General features: G+C 41.0%; 2 protein-coding genes and 1 non-coding gene across 4 annotated transcripts in view; 2 read left to right on the top strand and 1 right to left on the bottom strand.

Annotated features, from left to right (window-relative positions):
- Nucleotides 1-24,562, top strand: part of LOC126000509 (histone-lysine N-methyltransferase PRDM9-like) — a 770,602-nt gene that overhangs the window by 380,707 nt on the left and 365,333 nt on the right. The window lies entirely within an intron of this gene.
- Nucleotides 6,601-24,562, top strand: part of LOC126000518 (histone-lysine N-methyltransferase PRDM9-like) — a 322,719-nt gene continuing 304,757 nt past the window's right edge. The window contains exons 1-6 of the mRNA XM_049767773.1: nucleotides 6,601-6,667; nucleotides 8,666-8,767; nucleotides 9,037-9,311; nucleotides 9,697-9,764; nucleotides 12,412-12,602; nucleotides 14,309-15,368. Coding sequence (XP_049623730.1) covers nucleotides 6,601-6,667; nucleotides 8,666-8,767; nucleotides 9,037-9,311; nucleotides 9,697-9,764; nucleotides 12,412-12,602; nucleotides 14,309-15,368 — 1,763 coding nt within the window. The remainder of the gene's footprint in view (nucleotides 6,668-8,665; nucleotides 8,768-9,036; nucleotides 9,312-9,696; nucleotides 9,765-12,411; nucleotides 12,603-14,308; nucleotides 15,369-24,562) is intronic.
- On the bottom strand, nucleotides 7,929-8,063 carry LOC126000545 (small nucleolar RNA SNORA16B/SNORA16A family). The gene has a single exon (XR_007492789.1). It is a non-coding gene; the product is annotated as a small nucleolar RNA SNORA16B/SNORA16A family (small nucleolar RNA).

Genomic DNA, 24,562 nt, shown 5'->3' with positions numbered 1-24,562 from the left:
GAGGAGAGAATCGGAGTACTGGAAGATGTGATGCAGAAAAACTCAACACAACAGAAGAAATTGGAAAAGAACCTTCAGACAAACGAACAGGCAATGGAAAAATACTCAAGGCATGCGAACAGATGAAAATAGATGTCTTTGATAAACTCAACAGAAACAACATAAGAATCATTGGAGTCCCAGAAACACAGGAAGGAGATCTCCAAGAAGAATCAACTGTCAAAGACATCATCAAAGAGATACTCCCAGAGTTAAAGACTACATGCAATCAAATCCTGCATGCACGAAGAATACCAGCTACAAAAGACCCAAAGAAAGACATCCCAAGACATATCCTCATTACAATGATAAATCCCATAGATAGAGACAGAATACTGAAAGCAGCAAGATCAAAGAGGGAAATTACATTCAAAGGAGCATCCCTAAGATTTAAAGCAGACATGTCCCAAGAAACTCTCAAGGCCAGAAGAAAGTGGTGGGATACTGTGACAAGACTGAATGAAATGAATGCCTCACCGAGAATACTGCACCCAGCCCAACTCACGTTCAGGTTTGGAGGAAGAATACACAGCTCCATGGATAAACAACAGCTCAGAAACTTCACAGATGATAAACCAGCCTTACAGGAAAAACTGACACATCTACTCTAAGACAAGACAGACCAACAAACACAGCAAACTTATCTATAAAGATGACATTAAATCTAGGACAATCATCTCCCTCAATGTCAATGGACTAAATTCACCAATTAAAAGACACAGCATGGCAAAATGGGTCAAAAAGATGAATCCAACCTTCTCCTACCTACAAGAAACACATCTGAATAGTCAGAAGAAACATAGATTCAAAATCAAAGGCTGGAGAAAAATCATCCGAGCAAGCAATACCCTCAAAAAAGCTGGGGTGGCCATATTAATATCTGATGACACCAACTTTATACTCAGAAAAGTGGTAAGGGACAAAGATGGACACTATGTACTAATCAAGGGATATGTGCAACAGGAAGAAATCAGACTATTAAACATATATGCACCCAATGAGAGACCAGCAAATTATCTAATATAATTACAAATCTGAAAGAAGAAATCAATAACAACACAATCATTGTGGGAGACCTCAACACGGCCCTATCAACACTTGATAGGTCAACCAGACAGAAACCCAACAAAAACATACTAGCCCTGAAAAGAGTTATGGAAGAAAGAGGACTAGTAAATATATACAGGACACTCCATCCCAAAAAACCTGGATACACATTCTTTTCCAATGTACATGGGTCATTCTCCAGAATAGACTACATGCTGACACATAAAACATACCTCCATAAAATCAAGAGGATAGAAATCTTGCAGGCTACCTTTGCTGACCACAAGGTTCTGAAATTAGATGTGAACTACAGAGCCACACAGAAGAAAAACTTTAACAATTGGAAATTAAACATCCTGCTACTGAACAACCAGTGGGTCCAAGATGAAATCAAAAAGGAAATCAAAACTTTCCAGGAAATAAATGATAATGAAGACACAAACTGCCAGAATCTATGGGACACAGCAAAAGCAGTACTGAGAGGAAAATTTATTGCTCTACAAGCACACATCAGGAAGGAAGAAGGAGCATACCTGAATAACTTAATGACGCAGCTCAAAAAATTAGAAAATGACCAACAAAAGGAACCAAAAATAGGGAGACAGAAGGAAATAACAAAGCTGAAAGCAGAACTCAATGAAGTAGAAAACCAAAAAGCAATCCGAAAGATCAACGAAATCAGAAGTTGGTTTTTTGAAAAAAATAAACAAGATTGATAGACCATTGGCAAAACTCACAAAGAAAGAGAGAGAGAGAGAAATCTGATAACCTGTATTAGAAATGAAAAGGGGGAGATCACGACAGAAATTGCAGAGATCCAAAAAGTAATCAGAGACTACTTTGAGAAACTTTATGCTACAAAACATGAGAACCTAGAAAAAAATGGAAAAATTCTTGGACACTTATAACCTTCCATATTTAAGTAAGGAGGATGTAGCATATCTAAACACCCCCATCACTACTGAGGAAATTGAAACTATAATCAAACATCTGCCCCCCAAAAAAAGCCCAGGCCCAGATGGTTTTCCTAATGAATTTTTTCAAATCTTTCAAGAGGAGCTACTACCAATCCTAGCCAAGCTCTTCCATGAAATTGAAAAAATGGGAACTCTCCCAGCTTTTATGAAGCCAACATCACCTTGATACCAAAACCATACAGAGACGCTACCAGAAAAGAAAATTACAGACCAATATCCCTGATGAATGCTGATGCAAAGATCTTCAACAAAATCCTGGCAAATAGGATCCAATGCATCATCAAGAAGATCATACACTGCCTCCAAGTAGGTTTCATCCCAGGAATGTAAAGATGGTTTAACATCCGTAAATCTATTAACATCATACACAACATCAATAACAAGAAAAATAAAAATCACATGATCATATCAATAGATGCAGAGAAAGCATTTGATAAGGCCCAAAACCCATTCTTGATCAAAACTCTCAGCAAGATGGGAATGGAAGGAACCTTTCTCAATCTAGTTGAAGCCATCTACCACAAGCCAATGGCAAATATTATCCTCAATGGAGAAAAACTAAAAACCTTTCCTCTAAATTCTGGTACAAGACAAGGCTGTCCGCTCTCACCACTCCTCTTCAACATAGTACTGGAAGTTCTTGCTATAGCGATCAGGCAAGAAAAAGATATCAAGGTAGGAAAGGAAGAAGTCAAGCTCTCATTGTTTGCAGATGGCATGATACTTTACTTAGAAATCCTAAAGACTCTACCAAAAAGCTTCTAGAAACAATAGATTCATATAGCAAGGTGGCAGGCTACAAAGTCAACCTACAGAAATCAATGGCCTTTTTATAAACCAATAATGATAGGGAAGAGATGGAAGTCAGGAAGGCAATCCCATTCACAATAGTGCCACACAAACTCAAATATCTTGGAGTCAACTTGACCAAAGACGTGAAGGACCTATACAAAGAAAGCTATAAAGCCCTGCTCCAAGAAATAAGAGAGGACACACGGAAATGGAAACACATACCCTGCTCATGGATTGGCAGGATTAACATCATTAAAATGGCAATACTCCCCAAAGCATTATACAGATTTAATGCGATCCCCTTAAAAATACCCATGACATTCTTCAAAGAAGTGGATCAAACACTTATGAAGTTCATCTGGAACAATAAACACCCTCGAATAGCTTAAGCACTCCTAGGGAAAAGGAAAATGGGAGGCATTACTTTCCCCAATTTTAAACTATTACAAAGTAATACTTATCAAAACAGCATGGTATTGGTATAAAGACAGACCCTCAGATCAGAGGAATAGGCTTGAGTTCTCATAGAACATTCCCAAGACATACAATTACCTAATTTTTGACAAAGGAGCAAGAAATCCTAAGTGGAGCAGGGAAAATCTGTTCAACAAATGGTGCTGGCAGAACTGGTTAGCCAAACGAACATAGACCCCCCCCCCCAGTTAACATCATGTACGAATGTAAAATCCAAATGGATTAAAGACCTTGATATCAGACCGGTACCATAAGGTATGTAGAACAACACGTCGGTAAAACACCGCATGACATTGAGACTAAAGGCATCTGCAAGGAGGAAACTGCACTTTCCAAACAAGTGGAAGCAGAGATTAACAGATGGGAATACATTAAACTGAGAAGCTTCTGCACCTCGAAAGAAATAGTGCCCAGGATACAAGAGTCACCCACTGAGTGGGAGAAACTATTCACCCAACACCCCTCAGATAAGGGGCTAATATCCAAAATATACAGGGCACTGACAGAACTTTACAAGGAAAAAACATCTAATCCTATCAAAAAATGGGGAGAAGAAATGAACAGACACTTTGATAAAAAAGAAATACAAATGACCAAAAGGCACATGAAAAAATGCTCCTCGTCACTAATCATCAGGCGGATGCAAATCAAAACAATGATGAGATACCACCTCACACCGCAGAGATTGGCGCACATCACAAAGAATGAGAACAATCAGTCCTGGCGGGGATGTGGAGAGAAAGGAACTCATCCACTGCTGGTGGGAATGCTGCCTAATACAGCCTCTATGGAAAGCGATATGGAGGTTCCTTAAAAATCTGGAAATTGAGCTCCCATTCGACCCAGCTATTCCATTCCTAAGGATATACCCTAAGAACACAAGAATACTATACAAAAACCTCTTCCTCACACCTATATTTATTGCAGCACTATTCACAATAGCCAGGCTCTGGAAACAACCAAGATGCCCTTCAACTAAAGAAATGGTGGTACATTTACACAATGGAATATTATGCAGCCGTCAGGAGAGATGAAGTCATGAAATTTTCCTATACATGGATGTACATGGAATCTATCATGATGAGTGAAATAAGTCAGAGGGAGAGAGAGACTCAGAATAGTCTCACTCATCTATGGGTTTTAAGAAAAATAAAATTTATTTTTGTAACAATCCTCAGAGACTATGAGAACACCAGCTCACTCCATGAAGCTCACCACAAAGAGTGGTGAGTACAGCTATAGAAATAACTGTACAGAGAACTACCATAATCAATTGAATGAATGAGGTAACTGGAAAGCCTATCTGGAGTACAGGTGGGGGTGGGGTGGGATGGAGGGAGATTTGGGACATTGGTGGTGGGAATGTTGCACTGGTGAAGGGGGTGTTCTTTACATGACTGAAACCTAATCACAATCATTTATGTAATCAAGATGTTCAAATAAAGAAGGAAAAAATTATTGATGTGTAACTCAGCACAGTGTGAATTTGCTAGTGTGAATTTGCAAGATTCTTACCATAATGTGTCGCCTTTTCATATCACCTGATTTATAAAACAACATGTATTCACTTTACCAACATTGCCACATTCAATCATGTTTCATTCAATTTATTCTCTTTTTTTTTGAAATATTTATTTTTTATGAATGATTTATTAAGCATCATGGTTACAGAAATGTTCGTACTTTGTTTTAGGTCATAGAATATACAGTGCCATTTACCAGTGCTACTTTATCTCCACTAATGTCCCACATTTCTCCGCCTCCCCATCTGTCTGTGACATAGATTCTTTTTTCTCTCATTATCATTGTCATCCTAGTTATCAGGGCAGTGACTGTTCTAACTGCACACACCGCTCTTAGTGCTAAGCTTCATATCATGGACTGGTACTTCCAGCCCTTATCTCTGGGGTCTCTGAATATTATTACCATACCATCTTTTCTTTTTCTTTTTTTTTTTTTTTTTTTTGGTTTTGGTTTTTGGGCCACACCCAGCTGTGCTCAGGGGTTACTCCTGGCTATCTGCTCAGAAATAGCTCTTGGCAGGCATGGGGGACCATATGGGACACCAGGATATTTTTCTTGTATTCCATAGATGAGTAGACTATTCTATGTCTATGCCTCTGACTCATGATATTAGCCTAATCTATGTCCATTCATGTATAAGCAAATTTTATGAATTCATATTTTCTAACAGCTATATCATGGTATTCCATTGTAAAGATGTACACAGTTTCTTTAGCCAGTCACTCATCTGTAACATGTCTGGCATCTGCTTTATTTCCTGATTTTGGCTATTGTAAATAGTAGTGTGAGGAACATAGGGGCATGGACGGCAGTTTTGTGTTGTGTTTTTATGTTCTTAGGGTTTATCCCTAGGAGTGGTTTTGCTAGATCATATTGGAGCTGAATTTCCAATATTTTGAGGAATATCCATATTATTTTCCAGAAAAACTGGACTAGACGGCATTCCCACCAGCAGTGAATTAGAGTTCCTTTCTCTCCACATCCCTGCCATCATTGATTGTTCCCGTTCTTTGTGCTGAGTGCCAGTCTCTGGTGTGAGGTGATACCTCATTTTTGTTTTGATTTCCATCTCCCTGATGATAAGTGATGTTGAGCATTTTTATCCCCTTATCATATGGGTAATAGGGGACTAGTTCCTTCCATTCCTTGGGTAGCATTTGTATCGTAGTCACTATTTTTTGGGGGGCCAGAGAGATATCATGAAGGTAAGGCGTTTGCCTTGCACGCAGAAGGATGGTGGTTTGAATCCTACATTTCATATGGTCCCCCGAGCCTTCCAGGAGCGATTTCTGAGTGTAGAGCCAGGAGTAATTCCTGAGGCAGTTGGTGTGACCCAAAAACCAAAAAACAAACAAACAAAAAACAACAGAAAACAAAACTGTTTCTTTTAAAGTGCAGAAACGTTTCAATGAATGTAATGTCCTTTTTGTTCATCTTTTCTTTTGCTTGCTTGGACAGTGGTGTTCCTCCTTGAAGATTCCTTTAGTTGCACTGTCATAGAGTGTTTTGCTAAATTTTCATCTATATGCCTTATTATTTCAGTTCTGATATCAAGGTCATTTTTCCATTTAGATTTGACCTTTTCTCATAGTGCTAAAGGGTTCTTTAGCTTTTGTGGCTGCTTATTGTTTCAAATGCATTTAAGGAATGTTTGATTCATTTCTTTGAAGAATGTCATGGGTATCCTTTCATACTTGTTTCTTAAAGAAGAAAAATATGGTAAGTGCCCTGTTTAAAGGATAACAGGATGTCTACTTTGTTTAAAGGAGAAAAACAGTATCAGCTCTATCAAGGAGAAAACAATATTGGTGCTGGTAGGCTTTGTGAGTTTAGCTACAATGGAGCTTACCCAGACAACACTGGCAGTTCTCAGGGATCTCCCAGATCACACTATGGTGTTCCAAGACTACAGCCAATAGGCGATTAGGCGAACACATAGATTGTTGTTGGTGTTTTCTAGGCCACATCAGGCAGCGTTCAAGGCTTACTCCTAGCTCTGTACACATGGATCACTCCAGGAAGGGACCTGGGTGAGCTGCATGTAAGGCAGTTGCTTTGCCCACTTTACTATTGCTCCTACTCCCTGGTAATGGGGATTGAATCCTAGTCAGTTCAATCACTGAGATATCTCTTATAACCAGAACAAACTTTTTTCTTTTTTGGGTCACACCAGGCAGCACTCGGGTTATTCCTGGCTCTATGCTCAGAAATTGCTCCTGGCAGGCACGGGGACCATATAGGATGCTGGGATTCGAACCACTGACCTTTTGCATGCAAGGCAAATGCCTTACCTTTATGCTGTTTCTCCAGCGCCCCCTGAACAAACCTTTTTAAAAAAAGGTTGTTAGTATTGGAGCACTATCGATGTGGCTCGGCTCATCGATAGATTTGACAGATAAAGTTCATGGATATCATATTTATGAAATATATAAGTGGTTATTCAATTGAAATATTCAGGGATAGAAAGAGAATTCTGTAGCATGCGCCAAACAAAGCTCAAACCCGGCATCGCATTTGGTCTTCTAAACCCCTCCAGAGTAATTCCTGAGTACAGAGCTGTCAGAGCCAAGCTGCCAGAGTTGGGCTCATGCTACTGGTGTCCTTGGGAGCCTTCTTGGCAATACTCTGACAAAGTATCTCAATCCTTTTTTTTTTTTCTTTTTTCTTTTTGATGGGAAGGAATTAAAACTTGTAAACAATGTTCTCAGGACAGATATCATCAAACCCAATGTCTGCCTGTCCACATAGCCACCATTTTGTCAGAGCTGGGCTATATTCAGTAGTGCATATTGTTCTGAGGTACCAAATCAAAGTGGGGTCCATCCGTGTTAGGCAAACGTTTAGGTCTGACCTATCTGGCCAAAAAGCTGGGAAGTTTTCAAAATTGATCATATCACCGAATATAGTCTCCCACAAAGGGCCCCAGGCCCACAAGGGGTGCCCCCTAATACAACAAAAAGAGGCAGAGAGGGCAGTAGGTAAGGCTTTTGCTTGAAGAGACCAAGCCCAGTTCGATCCCGACGTTCCTCTGGAGGCCCCCGCCCCAACAAAAAATTAGAAAAATTTATAAAGTGAGTCTGTCTTTTCCCAAAATGTTACATATCAGTTACTACAAACAGAACTGTGACCGTCGAGGAAAACTGTCACTATGGGCTCCTTTTTGACCACAGCAACTACGTGGAAGTTGCTGCAGCTTCGATAAGGGCCACTCTCAATCCTTTTTAATAGAAGCTTGCATGAGTATGACAAGGCCCTAGGCCAGGAGAGAGAGAAAGGAAAGAGAAATGAGTTTGAGACCAAGGTTAGGTTAGATTGAGGGCCAAGTAAAATGATCAGGTACACAATATAAAAGGAATAAAGAGTCCAAAAGGACACAGCTGAGGCTGCCTAAAGTCTGTCAAAATCAATTTGGAAGAAATGTCATTCAGTCCAATTTTTGCTTCAATTGTCTATTCTAACAGCCAACACAACACTTCTCCCAGGGTGATGGATTATAAAAACCCATCCAGCCAATCATAATTAGGATGTTAAATAGCTGGTACTGGACTGATGTTGGGGTAATACAATAATACAGGACTAGAAAAGCCAGAATAAACCCCTGAGCATCATGTGTCATAAGCCAAAACAAACAGAAAAATTGAACAGGCATTAGTAGTCAATGTGGGCTCCTTTTCTCTCAATTAATCATTAAGAAATAGGGAATCAGAACATATAAAAGACATAATTTGATAGAAGCATATTGAATTTTTATTGAGGGCGGAAATTTAACACTCCAGGACTCACCCATTTCATTTTCTTACTCTCCAACACAGAACTCAGGAGAAAGGAGCCAGAGATGAAGATACATAGCTTAAGAGAAAGAATAGGCCATGCATTTCAGGAGATTGGCAAGCCCCAAGATGATGAATATCTATGTAAGTGGCCCCCTTTGACTCACTGTATGACTCAATTCAACTATTTCCCCTCAACTTGTTCCTCTTGATGTCAGTACTGGGCTCCTCCAGTGGCTTTTTTGTATTCTACAGCAGAGCTCAGGGATTATTCCAGGCTCTGTGCTCAGGACCAAGTGATTCCAAGTATAGAGCTGGGGTTATTCAGATCAAGTGTCTGTATACCAGTAATGCCTCTCTGGACCCAGTAGTATGTATTATACCTTGCATATCCTCTCTGTTCTGCCATTCAGGTTGTGATACCTGTCAGGACTTCTTCATTGACACCTGCTCTGTTCATGCATCTCCTATATGTGTAAAGGACAGAGCAGTAGCAAAGGAGCACATTAACCCTTCATCCCTCACTCTGCCACATGGGTTGAGAATGGTCGGACCGTCAGGCATCCATGACGCTGGACTTGAAGTATGGAATGAGGCCTCCGACTTGCTAGTGGATCTGCACTTTGGCCCTTTTAAAGGCCAGATTACAGACGATGAAGAGGCAGCCAACAGTATGTGCTCCTGGCTGGTGAGAATTGTTTTTGTCCTGTTCTCTGACTTCGCACTTGACCCACTCCCCATGGAATAGCAGAACATCACCTTTATTGTGATGGTATACAGATAGAAGGGTTGATCTTGGTAGCACGTCTACTGAGTGAACTCTGCTTGAATATAAAACTTGTATATAAACGATAGATAAGAGATAAGTGCTTCTGACAGAGCTGTGACTTCTACTGTGAAGTTGTCCTGCTCTTAGCCATGTTGACTGGAAACAGCAGATGATGACTAAGAAGCATATTTTGTTTTCTCAATTAGACTGAGGCTGTGCGGGTAGAAAGCTCTGTTGACAGTAAAGGAGATCCTTCTTCCTTCGCACCAATTAAAGCTCTTCTAACTTCCTTTTCTAAACTCAGATCAACAAAGGGAGAGATTGCTATGAGTGTATGGATGGAACGGATAGATCTCTGGCAAATTGGATGAGGTAAGACTAATAGACTGTACATTTCTTTTTTTTTTTTTTTTTTTTTTTTTTGGTTTTTGGGCCACACCCGGTAATGCTCAGGGGTTTCTCCTGGCTATGTGCTCAGAAGTTGCTCCTGGCTTGGGGGACCATATGGGACACCGGGGGATCGAACTGCGGTCCGTCCAAGGTTAGCGCAAGCAAGGCAGGCACCTTACCTTTAGCGCCACCGCCCGGCCCCTAGACTGTACATTTCAGAGAGGACTTCCTCTTTTATAACCTTATGTTCCTTGGCCTGAGCGATAGCACAGTAGTAGGGCGTTTGACTTGCACACTGCCGCAGACCGGGGTTTGATCCTCAGCATCCCATATGGTTCCCTGAAGCTGTCAGGATTGATTTCTTAGCAAAAGGCCAGGAGTAACCCTGAACACACCTGGTTGTGGCCCAAAAACTAAAAAAAAATTTTTTTTAAGATAAAATGCAAATTAACCCTAAGTTCCTTTCTTTCTCATCATATCTCCCTCAAATGTCTCCTTGGCTACTTGCTTTCTTCAGTCTTCATTTGTCCACACTCTGAGAATATCTTCATAGGATATTGGGGCCTAAGAGGGAGAATAAAAGATATGATCTTCCTTGAAATAGAAATTCTATACCAGGGCTGGAGAGATAGCATGGAGGTAAAGTTCTTGCCTTGCATGCAGGATGGTGATTCTAATGCTGGCAACCCATATGGACTCCTGAATCTGCCAGAAGTGAGTTCTGAGTATAGAGCCAGAAGGAACCCCTGAGCACTGCCAGGTGTGACCCCAAAACCAAAAAAAAATAATGATTCTATACCATGTAAAAAAAATCTCTAAAATATAAGAGATTGGAAGGCCAGAGTGATAATTCATCAGGTAAGATGCTTGTGTTGCATGCAGCTGACCTGGGTTTGATCTCTATCAGGAGTAATTCCTGAGTGCAGAGCCAGGAATAGTCCCTGAGTGCCATTGGGTGTGGCCCAAATAAAACAACTTAAGTAAAAGTAAAAGCCTGGAGAGATTTGCCAGGAACAATGGTTATTGACCTAAGAATTGATCCATGTGTCTTAATCCTTGAAATGTTCTACCAGGGGTCTGCAACCTTTAAGACATAAAGAGCCACTTGGACTCATTTCCAAAGGAAAAAAAAAACCTGGGAGCTGCAAAACCATTGTGACATTTAAAACAAATATAGCACTGCATACATTGTTTCTTATCTTAATTTTATATATAGGATTGTTCAGTTAGCTGTCAATATGAAATAAAGAACATTTTCACTTAACAATGTAAAATATGGCCGGGGAGATAGCATGGAGGTAGGGCGTTTGCCTTGCATGCAGAAGGACAGTGGTTCGAACCTTGGCATCCCATATGGTCCCCCGAGCCTGCCAGGAACGATTTCTGAGTGTAGAGCCAGGTGTAACCCAAAAAAACAAGAACAAAAAAAGTAAAATATATTTGTGCAAATTAATAGCCAATTAAAATATTTAATTTACCTGTTTAATGAGATTTGTGCCACACAGAGCTTCAGAAGGTGGCAGAGATAAATGAAGCCACTTCCCGGCCCCCTGCTATTCGCCCTGTTATCGGAACCATGGCAAAGCTTCAAATGAGCCACAGGTTGGGGCTGGAGCAGTGGCACAAGCATTAAGGTATCTGTCTTGCCTGTGCTAGCCTAGGACTGACCATGGTACGATCCCTCAGGGTAGGTTGCCAACCCCTGTAAAACAGTGGAGTTTATCACTTTGATCTCACAATCCATGTTCTGTGGTGCCAAATGGAGACATTCAGAACAAGTCACTTGAGACATTAATATTTGGGGCCAGAGAGATAGTACAGTGGTAGCGTTTGCCTTGTATGCGACTGACCTGGGAGGGACCCAGTTTGATTCCCCACTTACATATGGTCCCCCAGCCTGCCAGGGACAATTTCTGAGTACAGAGCCAGGAGTGGCCCTTGAGCACTGCCGGGTGTGGCCCAAAGACCAATCAATGAATCAAAGTTAAAAAAAAGAATTTAATATTTAACTATATATAATGTCTTGCAAATAGAGTGCAAAGATAAAATCAAACAAAGGAACTTCAGGGCCTGAGAAATAGCATGGAGGTAAGGGCGTTTGCCTTGTATGCAGAATGACGGTGGTTCAAATCTTGGCATCCCATATGGTGCCCCGAGCCTGCCAGGAGCAATTTCTGAGCCTAGAGCCAGGAGTAACCCCTGAGCACTGCCGGGTGTGACCCAAAAAAAAAAAAAAAAAGGAATTTAAATCTCTTGTTAGCAAACTAGAACAGAGATGAACAATATTATGTCCTAAAATTGAACTTGGATCAGCCTTCAAACTATACGGTGATTCTTTCTTAAGGACACACCTGGTAGGACTTGTATTCCTCCTGGCACTGTGTTCAGGGATCATTCCTGGCAGTGGAGCAATATGATGAAGTTCAAACTTGGGTGAGTGTGTGCATTGGACTTTTTGTATTTTGGTCACTGGGGTTTGTTTGGTTTTTTTTTTTTTTTTACCACTCAGACTGCATCCTCTCTGGTCACTGGGTTTTATGTGTAATCCTGATGGAAATAAGTCTGAAATGAATTTAGAAAATAGGAACTTATGCCTGTGGTCTGCTTTCTGTTGCTGCTTCAACCCCAGGTATGTGAAGTGTGCCAGAGATGAGGAGGAGCAGAACCTCGTGGCCTCTCAGTATCATAGTCAGATCTTTTACCGAACGTGCCGTATTATCAAACCAGGCTGTGAACTGTATGTCTGGTATGGAGAAGATTTTGGCCAGGAATTGGGCTTAAATTGGGACAAGTGGAAGAATGAATTCACAGCAGAGAAAGGTAGGTGCTGCTGAACAGGGAGACAGGAAAGATGGACACCGAAAAACAGACAAAAACAGTAGTGGACAAAAGATTTTGAATTTGTATGGGTCAGAAAATGAGTATTCCAAGATGAGAGTTGTAGATCATCAGACATCATGAGGGCCAGTGGAGAGGTGGAAGAAACACAGTAGGTAAGAAGGGAACTTGGATAGACACATAAGACCTTGGCGCCTCTGATCTATGCTGAAATTTAGCGTTTCATTCTAGTACTTTCTGTTTGGAGGCCACATCAGTTCGTAATTGGGCTTACTCTTATATTCAGGGATCAGTCCTGGCCATACTTACTATACTATCTGCCTCCTGGATCATATCTTAACTTGTAGAAACTCTGGTTTTGGGCCCAGAGAAATAGCACAGCGGCGTTTGCCTTGCAAGCAGCCGATCCAGGACCAAAGGTGGTTGGCTCGAATCCCGGTGTCCCATATGGTCCCCCGTGCCTGCCAGGAGCTATTTCTGAGCAGACAGCCAGGAGTAACCCCTGAACAAGGCCGGGTGTGCCCCCCCCCAAAAAAAAAGAAACTCTGGTTTTAACTTGAGGATATTTTGGAGAGAGAGGTTGTGCTACCCCTATTTATATTCAGGGGTTACTCTTAGATTTTTCTCAGGAATAATTTCTGGTTGTATAAAGTATCAAAGGTGAACTAGGTTTGGCCACAGGTTGAACATGCACCATAAACTTTGTACTATGTTTCTAGGCTCTAAATATGCCTTTTTAGATGCCAAGACTCAAATTTAAATTTGTTGATAATTTCTCTAAGCATAACCCTATTTTGCCTTTGGTAGTATAATTCCAAGCTAAGTGCTTCCTAATCAGATTTATACATTTTTCATCGTAGGATGTCACTAGGTATGATTTGAGCTCATAAAATCAAGTGTTCCTACATCTCAGGAGAGTGAACTATCTTTAGAAATTAAATCACAATGATAACAATTTCAGGATGTTGTTTATGGAAAGGTAACTTAAGAATTGTGTTAACAAGTTCCGGGATAGGTCGGAGCAATGGCACAGTGGTAGGGTGTTTGCCATGCACCGGGCTGACCTGGATAGACTGTGGTTTGATCCCCTGATACCCCATATGGTCCCCCAAGCCAGGGGCAATTTCTGGGCACATAGCCAGGAGTAACCCCTGAGTTTGACCAGTGTGGCCCAGAAAACAAAGTTCCAGAATAAATATTGTAGCCATAGTATGGTGAATAGAGTGTTTGCCTTTCATGTGCCAACTCAGGATTAATCTTTGGCCTCCTATATGGTTCCCCTGCCAGCAGGAGTACTTGCTCAGTGCATAATAGGAGTAACCCCTGAGCACTGTGAAGTTTGTCCCAAATACAAAGGCAAATGAATCTGGTTACAGACTTTCTGAATTTTCAAGATTTAATGAATGCAAATAGTATGACAAAACACTGTTTAGAGAGCAGAGTACAGCATTCTCTACAGTTGTCCAATCCTGCAGGGAGTGATCCCAGAGCAAGGAGTAAATTGTACCTCTGGATATAGCTCCAAAATCCAACCAAACAAAAATCCCACTAGAATATTTAAGAGCATGATGTTTTATCTTTATCAATGAAATAAAGAAAGATAGAAGAACCTATTGTATCAGGAGATAGAGCTATATGGTCCAGACAGCCTTTTCAACTCTACTCTGACCAAAGTCTTCCTCTTTCAGCAGAACTAAAGTCAGAGATCCACCCATGTCCCTTCTGCTCACTGGCTTTCTCCAATCAGAACTTCCTCAATCATCACATGAAACGAAGTCATCCTTCTCGGATCCTCCCAGTAACATCTGCAAGAAAGCAAGCTCAATCAGAGAATTCCTGTCCACATGATCAGAACCAATGGCAACAGCATTCTCATCCTTATAATGACAAACCAAGGAATGACATGTTTGAAAGTCAAAATCACAAAGAAATTTCCATACCACTGGCTAAAAACATGAGTCATAAAAGAATTTTAACAGCCTTTTCTAAACTATGTTATAGTCAAGTAGGGAGCTGTCAGAAACATGAGATAGCAAAAGAGGAAGAAAGTAACACAGGACAACAAGAAAATCCAAATGACACAGGGAGAGTAGGTCAAGGATTAGGAATGCCACGAATTTTAAGAGACAAAAATGTAAGGCCTGGGCAAAACTTCACTGATAGATCAAATGTGGTACATCAAAGGGTACATACATGGGAGAAGCCCCATGTTTGCAGGGAGTGTGGGCGAGGATTCAGTCGGAGGTCAAATCTCACCACACACGAAAGGACACACACAGGGGAGAAGCCCCATGTTTGCAGGGAGTGTGGGCGAGGATTCAGTCGGAGGTCAAATCTTATCACCCACCAGAGGACACACACAGGAGAGAAACCTCATTTTTGCAGGGAGTGTGGCCAAGGCTTCACTGATAGGTCAACTCTCATCACACACAAGAGGACACACACAGGGGAGAAGCCCTATGTTTGCATGGAGTGTGGGCGAGGCTTCAGTCACAGTTCAAGTCTCAATATACACCAGAGGACACACACAGGGGAGAAGCCCCATGTTTGCAGCGAGTGTGGGCAAGGCTTCAGTCAGAGGTTAGGCCTCATCACACACCAGAGGACACACACAGGGGAGAAGCCTCATATTTGCAGATTGTGTGAGCAAAGTTTCAGTCAGATGTCAAATCTCATCAGACACCAGAGAACACACACAGGGGAGAAGCCCCATGTTTGTACGGAGTGTGGGAGAGGCTTCAGTCAGAGGTCACATCTCATCAGACACCAGAGTACACATACAGGTGAGAATCCCTGTTTGAAGCAAGGTGACCAATGAGCAGTAAATAACTTATCAGCATCCACAAAGAGCAAATGTAGCCAAATTGTATTACTGTACCTGAAAGTGGCCAGTGAAAAGTACAAACATCTGATTTCATATTTTGCCCTGTGCACTAATAAACTATATTTTTTGCTTTTGGGGTCACACCTGGTGATGCTCAAGGGTTACTCTTGCCTATGCACTCAAATCGCTCCTGCCTTGAGGACCATATGGGACCCGGGGACATTGGACCACAGTCGTCCTAGGTTAGAATGAGCAAACACCCTACTGCTTGCGCCACCGCGCTGGCCCCAATAAACTTTCTGACGCCTAATAATTCCTTCCCCCTGAAAGCAGTAGGGAATAGAATGGGAAGATATCTACTATTACCCTATTTTTGGGGGGTCACACCCAACAGTGATCAGGGGTTACTCCTGGCTCTACACTCAGAAATCTCTCCTGGCAAGCTCGGGGGACCATATGTGATACTGGGATTCGAACCACCATCTCCATGCAAGGCAAATGCCTTGCCTCCATGCTATCTCTTTGGCCCCACTATTGCCCAATTTTAAACAAAATTTGGTAAATATTTGAGATCACTTAGGTTAAATTATTAATAAGTTGGTTCTTAGGCTCCGGCAGAGAAATCGTATTTAAGATGAAGTTATGAAATATTCCATCTCCTAGGAAATAAGACATTTCTGTGTATTTGATTGTACTTTGTTTCCAGATAACTTCTGGCACTCTACCACTGAGCTTTCTGCTTCTTAGGAGCAAAAGTCTTGTATGTCAGAGTACCTGAACCTGTGTTATCCCCTTTACTATATGTGCATTATTTCTTGCATCAATGTTTGCTTCCAGACCTGTCTTTAATACCCTGTATTTGAGGCATGATGTTTCCACTTGAGCTGATACTATATTTCATGCTGGTAGCCACTCATACACTGCTTCTGCGCAGCACAAAATCTCAAACTGGAGATAACAATGAATGTGAATTCACAATTTGATCTAACAGTAGAACAGGGTTGTTTGTTAATTATAAGTGTGGTGGGCGACCGGGAAGCGAGATTAAAACAACACGGAATCATAAACCTATGTTCCAGTTCTTTTAAGATCACACTGTGTTAGTAAAGAAAGTGGTTCGATAATCAGAAAGTGAATTTTTAGTTTCAAAACAAGCCAATGTGGAGGGATGGGATGAAAGAACCCTCTAATAGTATTAGTGCCTATTTCAGAATCAAAACAATCTGGATATTTCTCAAGTAAGGAACAATAGAGCATGGCATTCAGTTCTTCTAAACTGCCTAAGAAATCTGAATTGAACATTATAGACATCACAGAACTCGACTTACCAGGAATAGGAGATTGGATTGAATTGGTCCTATAGAATTGAGTTACCAGAAGTTGCAGAGTGGATTATAAGATCCTTGTGTCAGGTGGAAACTGAAACTCAGTGTGGTGTTTGGTTTTCGAATATGTATTTATGGCACTCTCCATAACAACAGTATAACAGTGCATTGATAAAAATGTAAGAATTGGGTTTGACAGCTATGTTGATGCTTTTTTCAATATTCAAGATATGAGCTACCCAAATTTTCAACAAATATACATGAATTAAAAAGTTTATTATATGGGCTCGGAGAGATAGCACAGTGGTGTTTGCCTTGCAAGCAGCCGATCCAGGACCAAAGGTAGTTGGTTCGAATCCCGGTGTCCCATATGGTCCCCCATGCCTGCCAGGAGCTATTTCTGAGCAGGCAGCCAGGAGTAACCCCTGAGCACCGCTGGGTGTGGCCCAAAAATAAAAAAAAAGTTTATCATATACATATGACGCATTATCACAGGGAGAGTTGAAAAGATATCTTGCAGTTCATTGCAACTTAACCTGGAAGTGCATCAGTAAATGCATCACAGATGTCACTGATTTTATCAAGTGTTATATGTAGAAATAAAAAAGGGAATATATGGGGCCAGAAAGATAGCACTGCAGTGTTTGTCTTGCAAGCAGCCTACCCAGGATGTAAGGTGGTTGGTTCGAATCCTGGCATCCCATATGGTCCCCCGAACCTGCCTGGAGCTATTTCTGAGCAGATAGCCAGGTGTGGCCCAAAAACCAAAAAATAAATAAAATTTAACTTAAAAAGGAATATATGGGGCTGGTGTGGTGGCGCTAGAGGTAAGGTGTCTGCCTTGCCAGCGCTAGACTAGGACGGACCGCGGTTCGATCCGGTGTCCCATATGGTCCCCCAAGCCAGGAGCGACTTCTGAGCACATAGCCAGGAGTAACCCCTGAGCATTACTGGGTGTGGCCCAAACCCCCCCCAAAAAAAAACCAGGGGGGCATATATGTTACACAATAACATGCATTGAAGTTGGAATAATAATTGATACAAGTAGTAGAGGGTAAGGTGTAGAATTAGGAGTTGAATTAGAGGTTGCATCAAGAAAGAATTCTTGGGCACATTTTAGTAGGTGTGAGCATATACCAACACTTTTGTTAATGTTATTGTACCAATTTGTGATAAACTAACTTAAAATATATATTGTGACTAAAAGCATTCTGAGGTCAGTCCCAATGCTCACAGACTGGCAGCATTTCTGATATAACAGGATTGTGAGGATGATTTGCTTAGCAACCCAGGCCGGATCCTCCTTACTAGGTAGGACTGCACAGCAGGGGTCGCTCAGGACCCAAAATTCCAGGTTCCATGAGCAGGTGCAAAGACCTAGGAAGGTTTCCCCCCAAGTCTGGGTTGTCCAGTTACCAGACAAAAACCATTGGAAATAGTATTCATGGAAGGGCATTGCTCATGACCTGGATTTTTAAAAATATGGGCATTTTCTTACAGTTCAGTGCGCTCATTACCATAGCCTTCACACCTGATCATTGCCTGCACCCTAAGCTCTAAATAAGACCAAAGATGGGTGTGTTTTATGTTTTCTTGAAACTGATCCTCCAGTTTCTGCATAGGAATAGATTTACATCACTTAGTTCAAGAGCAGAAGAAAAATTCACCTTCCAGGCCAGGAAGTGGCTGCTAAAGAGCTGGAGTCTGGCTCTTTAAGACTCCTACTGAAAGGTTTTTGACATCACAGCAATCTCATTTATTTTTCTTTCTCTATTGTCAGGCCCTGAGTAGAAATTGCCGATCAGCGGCCATCACTACTTGAAACAACAGGTTCGGAGGTTCGTGTGGGTGCTGGGAGCTTGGATGATTTTCTTTCCAATGTCCCTGTCAAATGAATAGCAGATTGCCCCACTGAGGCAGTTTTCCTTCTACCCAGTATCCTACCTTTTTTCCCCTTTAGACTGGTTTGCAATATTGTTGCTGAATGGATATCATGCCTATCAGTTTACCTTTCAGGACTAATTATTGTCTAGAGGGATCATTTCCAACTTTCATTGTCATGATGGTCCCTTCTGTCCTAACAGACTTCCCCACTGTTTGTGCAAAGCTGCCTGCTATTGACGGATCTTCCTGGCAACATTGTAGAAAAGCACAGTAACTACAACCTGGAAAATGGCATTTTTTTCTACAAAATTCTACACCATTACCAGAATTTATAGCTCCCATCCACTCAAACCTTTGTCCATAAACTGGTGACGCTGTATCTGGATGCCTTGCAGATATTCGATAATGTTCCAGGTTTCCACATCTAATCCCCAAACTGCACCGGCTGCACCTGTGAGTGTGCACCAGTGGACAGAGACAGGACTGAAGGACTCCTCGAACTGAGCCTAGTTCCCTTCTTAGTCTAGTAACAGGAACCCTTATTTGTGCCCACAGAGAGCAGAAAGAGGATTCTCCATGCCCAGCCAATCATGAGGGCTGTGCGCTTACAGTGACTATTGGGAAGCATTTGTTAATTTTGTAATGGCCTATAAGGCAAACTTCTCTTTATTGAATTTAATACACTTCAATTTCAACTTCACAAAAAGTGACTAGATTACTCAGGTTTTCCTTTGAAATCTCTGTGGCTGATTGTTTGAGAGCCTTAGATCATACTCTTGTCTTTTGATGTGGTGTACAGAAAGTTCCTTTCCCTAGGAAACTAGACTGACAGGATTTGCTTTCACAGAGATCCCTCTGAATGCCACAGATTCCTGTATTGCTCTGGCATCGATATCAAACATTTGATTTGAGGTATTTTACAATCTGTGTGTTTACAATTTGAATTAATTCTAAGTAAACATATCGTCTGCTCCTTACTTGGTTTTTTTTTTTTCAGAAGTACTATAATATAGAGATTGCCATGACTTATTTTGTTATGTATATTCTTTAATAGAACAAAATATTGGAAAACAATTCAGGAGATCACACAAGATATTCTCCTTGGATACCATACCAATTTCAGATGCCTATTGAAAACAGGCTATCCCATGGCTTAGGAAGATGCTCTCGGTGGGCCATGAACAACCAAGCCCAGACCTGCCCTGCTGGGAGATTCCTGTCTAGGTTCAAAGATCTGTCACCCTCACAGCTCATGTTACCTGTGATATGCTGCCAGATTATGAGAGCTGTGGGACTTGACCTCATCCACCATAAACGTATTTGTCTAAAATTATTCCTTCCAAATCCATTCTAATGGTGACTTTGTATTATCATCTTTTCTTATAGTTCTGTATTTATGTCCAGAATGTATATGTGATACAAGTTTCCCTTCTATCCTGAATGAATATTTGGTTTGCTTTATATCCTGCATATTGTAGTAGGCATGTGTTTAAGTCATTATTTTTTTCAATACTAAAATTAAACAGATTTACAAAACCAACACATCTGATTCAAATTTGATTACAAATTTGATGACTTCTGTCAGTAAATAAATGACCCATGGAAAGCCTATAATCCACTTCCTGTCTCCTGGTTAACCCTGTTATGTAGGTGATATATCTGCTATGAATGAATACATTTTATCTGAATCACAGTAAGATACAAAGATATTCATGAGGGAGCTTCAGTCACACAATGTTCCAACAGCCCTCCTTTCACCAGTGCACATTTAGCCCCACAAATATTCGCAAGTTCCTTCCACCTTCCCCCATATTTATACCTGTTTATATTTATAAACATATTATACCCCATATCTACCTGTTTCTATGGCAGATAATTTTTTTCTCTTTCTGTTTCTCTTTTTTTTAGGTACTGTCTTTGGTAATAGTGTTACTGAAGGGATATTATACATATTACTTGCCTTCTTTTAGCACATAGCTGAATAATATTTTTGGTTTCATGTTATTTTCTAGTAACAGGAATTTTATAGATGATGAGGTAGTTCTATTGATTGTTATTTGAAAAATTCCCATATTCTTTGTATTGAGGTTGAAACAGAATTCCTACCAAATGAAAATGACAGTTCCATTTTTCTCCATAATTTTAACACTTGTTGTGCCAGTGTCTTTGATATTAGACATAATCTTTCTATTATCTGTTGATAGAGTGAGTTGTCCTTACCAATCTGTGTGGGCGTTTTTGTTTGTTTGTTTGTTTCTTTTGAGGGGCCACACCCAGCAGCGCTCAAACTACTCCTGACTGTGTGCTCAAAATCACTCCTGGAAGACTCAGAGGAAAATTGTGTGTTCTTCAGCAATCCAAAACATGTCTTTGGGCCTCAGAGATACTTTATCCAGTCTCTCTCAAGTATTTTGTATAGATGCTATAACTTAATTAGTCATTGAATTTTATAACTGTTCTAATTAATGTTCCTTAAAGAAGCAATATATTCCAATACTTATTCACTGAAATTCAGTCTGTTTCTTTGAAAAGATTTTGCATTTTTAATACCCTGTCAAGCTAAGATTATATAAAATCACTGATGCCCTGTTCTGTTCATTGCTGACTTACCCTCCACCAATGCCACCATGCTTAAAGATGCCCAAGCAGGTGCTTCAGCAACATACACAAAGTCTTCAGTGACACCTTAGTGAAACAATGTCCTGGGAAGAATGGAGTTCTGGATAACTGAAATGACATCTCTCAATAGAGTTCGTTCAAGTCATTGTTAATGTAGGTTTCTGGCACTGACCTTGGTTTAAGGATTGAGATTCATCCCTCGGATTAGTAATGTAAGCAATGACACTCACAGCAGAATAGAGTTTGAGACTCTGGGTTTGTATTCGCAAGACTGTAACTTCTGGGTGTGTGCCTTAGAATGGGACTAGTTTTTCATGTCCTTTGTTTATTTGGATCTTGAGTAAGATGTGATAGCCTGTAAATATTAACAACATAAACTGTAAACCAATAGATCTTTACTCAGGACAGCATTTAATTTGTTCCTTTCTTCTATGCAGTTGGAGGAGGGGCAGAGCTTAAACTCAGAATAGAGAGCTAGTGATAAGGATGTTTACATCACAAATGAGTCCTGAGAAGGACACCCATATTAGCCTTGAGTATGGCATGAAATTTCAGGAACATTGAGAAATAAGCTGTAGCGTGATAAAGAAGTTGTTCATTGTACTGATATCTAGATATAATCCCGATTACTGAAATCAACAAAAATATACATATTCTGGACTCACTCAAATGTGTCTGCTTGAGGGCCATATTTAAATATTTGTTTATGAAGAACTCCCACTTGGGCTCCTATGGTCAAATAGTGACCTAAAGTGGTCTCATATATGTGATGTTCCCCAATGTCAGGGAATAAAACAGTCTTCCTATAGTTCTCTGTTTTATTAAATAAACTCAAATTATAGGAATGTGTTTAAGGGACTATATCAATACTTTGGTGTTGTTTTATCACCCAGGAGACAATGTTAGGCACACAAGTCTGACGGAAAACAACAAGGATTCTAGCCACCATGAATCCATAAAGACAGGCCTTTCTATGATTGAGGAATATCTATCATGTCAGGAAATTCCTGATACCGTTAGGAATTGCTTCTGCACCTGCCCCAGGAATTGGTCTTTATGATCCAGGAACACTGTTATCTCTAGCACTGATTTTATCCCTGGTAGGGCCAAATGTTCCCTGAAGTGTATGCTAAAAAAAAAAAACTGTTGATGTTCAGTGTCCTTGGTGGATCACAGTAAAACCTAGAAGTTCTTGCTGTCCTATGCAGTCCTTACCTCTCTTTGTGTGAGTGTTGCCTCCCACTGGCTTCACACAGAGTTGAAAAAGATGGTAATGATGTATTATGACAACACAGGTGATGGGAATTGACTCTGGTGGTGGGGTTGGTGTTGAAGTGTTATGCATGAAACTGAACTATCACTTTATAACTCACACTTCTCTAAATAAAAAATAGAAGACCATAGTCTGTGCAAATTAAAAATGGTAAAACAGAGGCTGGAGAGATAGCATGGAGGTAAGGCATTTGCCTTTCATGGAGAAGGATGGTGGTTCAAATCCCGGCATCCTATATGGTCCACTGTGCCTGCCAGGGGCGATTTCTGAGCATAGAGCCAGGAATAACCCCTGAGGGATACTGGATATGACCCAAAAAAAAAAAAAGAAAAGAAAAGAAAAGAAAATGGTAAAACAGCACCTCATGAAGTCTACTAGTAACTTCTGTAAAGACTTTCTGCATGATGAAATATTTTCAGATGATAATTCCAAAAATGTGTTCTGCAGTTGTCTTTACTTGTTGTTTCCCAGATTCGCCATGTTCCTGGCTTATATCTGCGATTTGTGGTTTAGTCCTACAGAGAGGCTTTATTAGGTCAATTACTACCTGTGTCAAATATGATATCAACATAGCCCATCAATGTCCAGATGTGAGCAGACGCCATTCCTGTGAAAACCTCAAGAACAAACCTCATAATATCATTTAAATAGGTTTATCACAAAGATTGACTTCCGAGAAGACTTGGGATGGTGAAATCTGCCAAGGAAAAAGCTTGCATGCTGAGAACTGAGCATGCACATGAGGCTTCCCTCCAGAGTCTGTGTGTTGATCCAGACTGGTTCCAGCACTTCTGGGCACATTCCAGGTTTGTGTCTGAGCTTGGACAATTAGCTACACTGAGTAGTTCACACACCCTTGACACTGACAAATTCCTACACACAGAATACTTTTAAGTGACCATAACCACTGTCAAAAAGTACCATATTCTCCGGTCTCTGACGTCTAATGGCAAGTTCCAGCTCAAGAATATGAAGTTATAGGGACCGGAGAGATAGCATGGAGGTAAGAAGGATGGTGGTTCGAATCCCAGCATCCCATATGCCCCCCCCTTGCCTGCCAGAGGTGATTTTTTGAGCATAGTGCCAGGAGTAACCCCTGAGCACTGCCGGTGTGACCCCCAAAAAAAAACAAAAAACAAAACAAAACAAAAAAAAGAATATGGAGTTATGCGCATAGAGCAGTGCTCAAGAGACACTTCGAATACCGAATAAGGTCTTCCTAAATGTAGTTTATCAAGTGAAGCACACAACCTGTTTTAAAATCCAGAGCATACACCAAGGGTGGCGAACACGCAGCTCTCAAGCCACATGCGGCTCCCAGCCAAAATGAATGCGGCTCTTTGTCTCTTATCATTATTTTGTATACTGTGGCTCTTTGCCAAGTTTGGATTTTGTTATGCTGCTTCTGAGGAGGGACCTCTGAGGAGAGATCTCTGTGCACGTAGTCCAGAGTCATCCCATCTCCCATCCCTCGGAAACAACTGCATGGGGGGACCCATATGTCACATGTTGTGTCACATCTTGTCGTTAGTTCTTAGTGTGGAGGACGCAGCACACCCTCACCATCACTACAGAATTTTTACCCTCACTCAAAATGGCAAAATGCAATATGTGTTGAATATATTATTGTTAAAATTATATGCTTTTGTGTGAGTGTTTGTCTGTTTTGGCAGGTCCCTGCGTGGTGTGGCTCTCTGACTCTCACGGTTTAAAATTTTGGCTCTTTGTGTCAAACTTGTTCGCCACCCCTGGCATACACCCTGCTTTCCCAAAACTCCTTACCTTATCTACCCTAAACACAGAAGCACATACCCTGTCTTAATCCCCTCTCACATCCAGCCAGGTTGGCAAACAAGAGTCCACACCTTATTCTCCCTTAATATAAATATTAATTTCCTACTTATTTACAGTAAACTAAGTTATTCTCCTGAAAGTGGCTGATGGATGCTGCTTTGTAAGTGTTTGTCTCACCTGAGTTCTGACCTCACCAGTGACTTCAACATCCAGTGGCACTGAC

Source organism: Suncus etruscus (assembly GCF_024139225.1).
Source record: "Suncus etruscus isolate mSunEtr1 chromosome X unlocalized genomic scaffold, mSunEtr1.pri.cur SUPER_X_unloc_1, whole genome shotgun sequence".
In the NCBI taxonomy this organism is placed as follows: Eukaryota; Metazoa; Chordata; class Mammalia; order Eulipotyphla; family Soricidae; genus Suncus; species Suncus etruscus.
The sequence above is the reverse complement of the archived record's forward strand: the minus strand, read 5'-3'. Positions and strand labels throughout refer to the sequence as shown.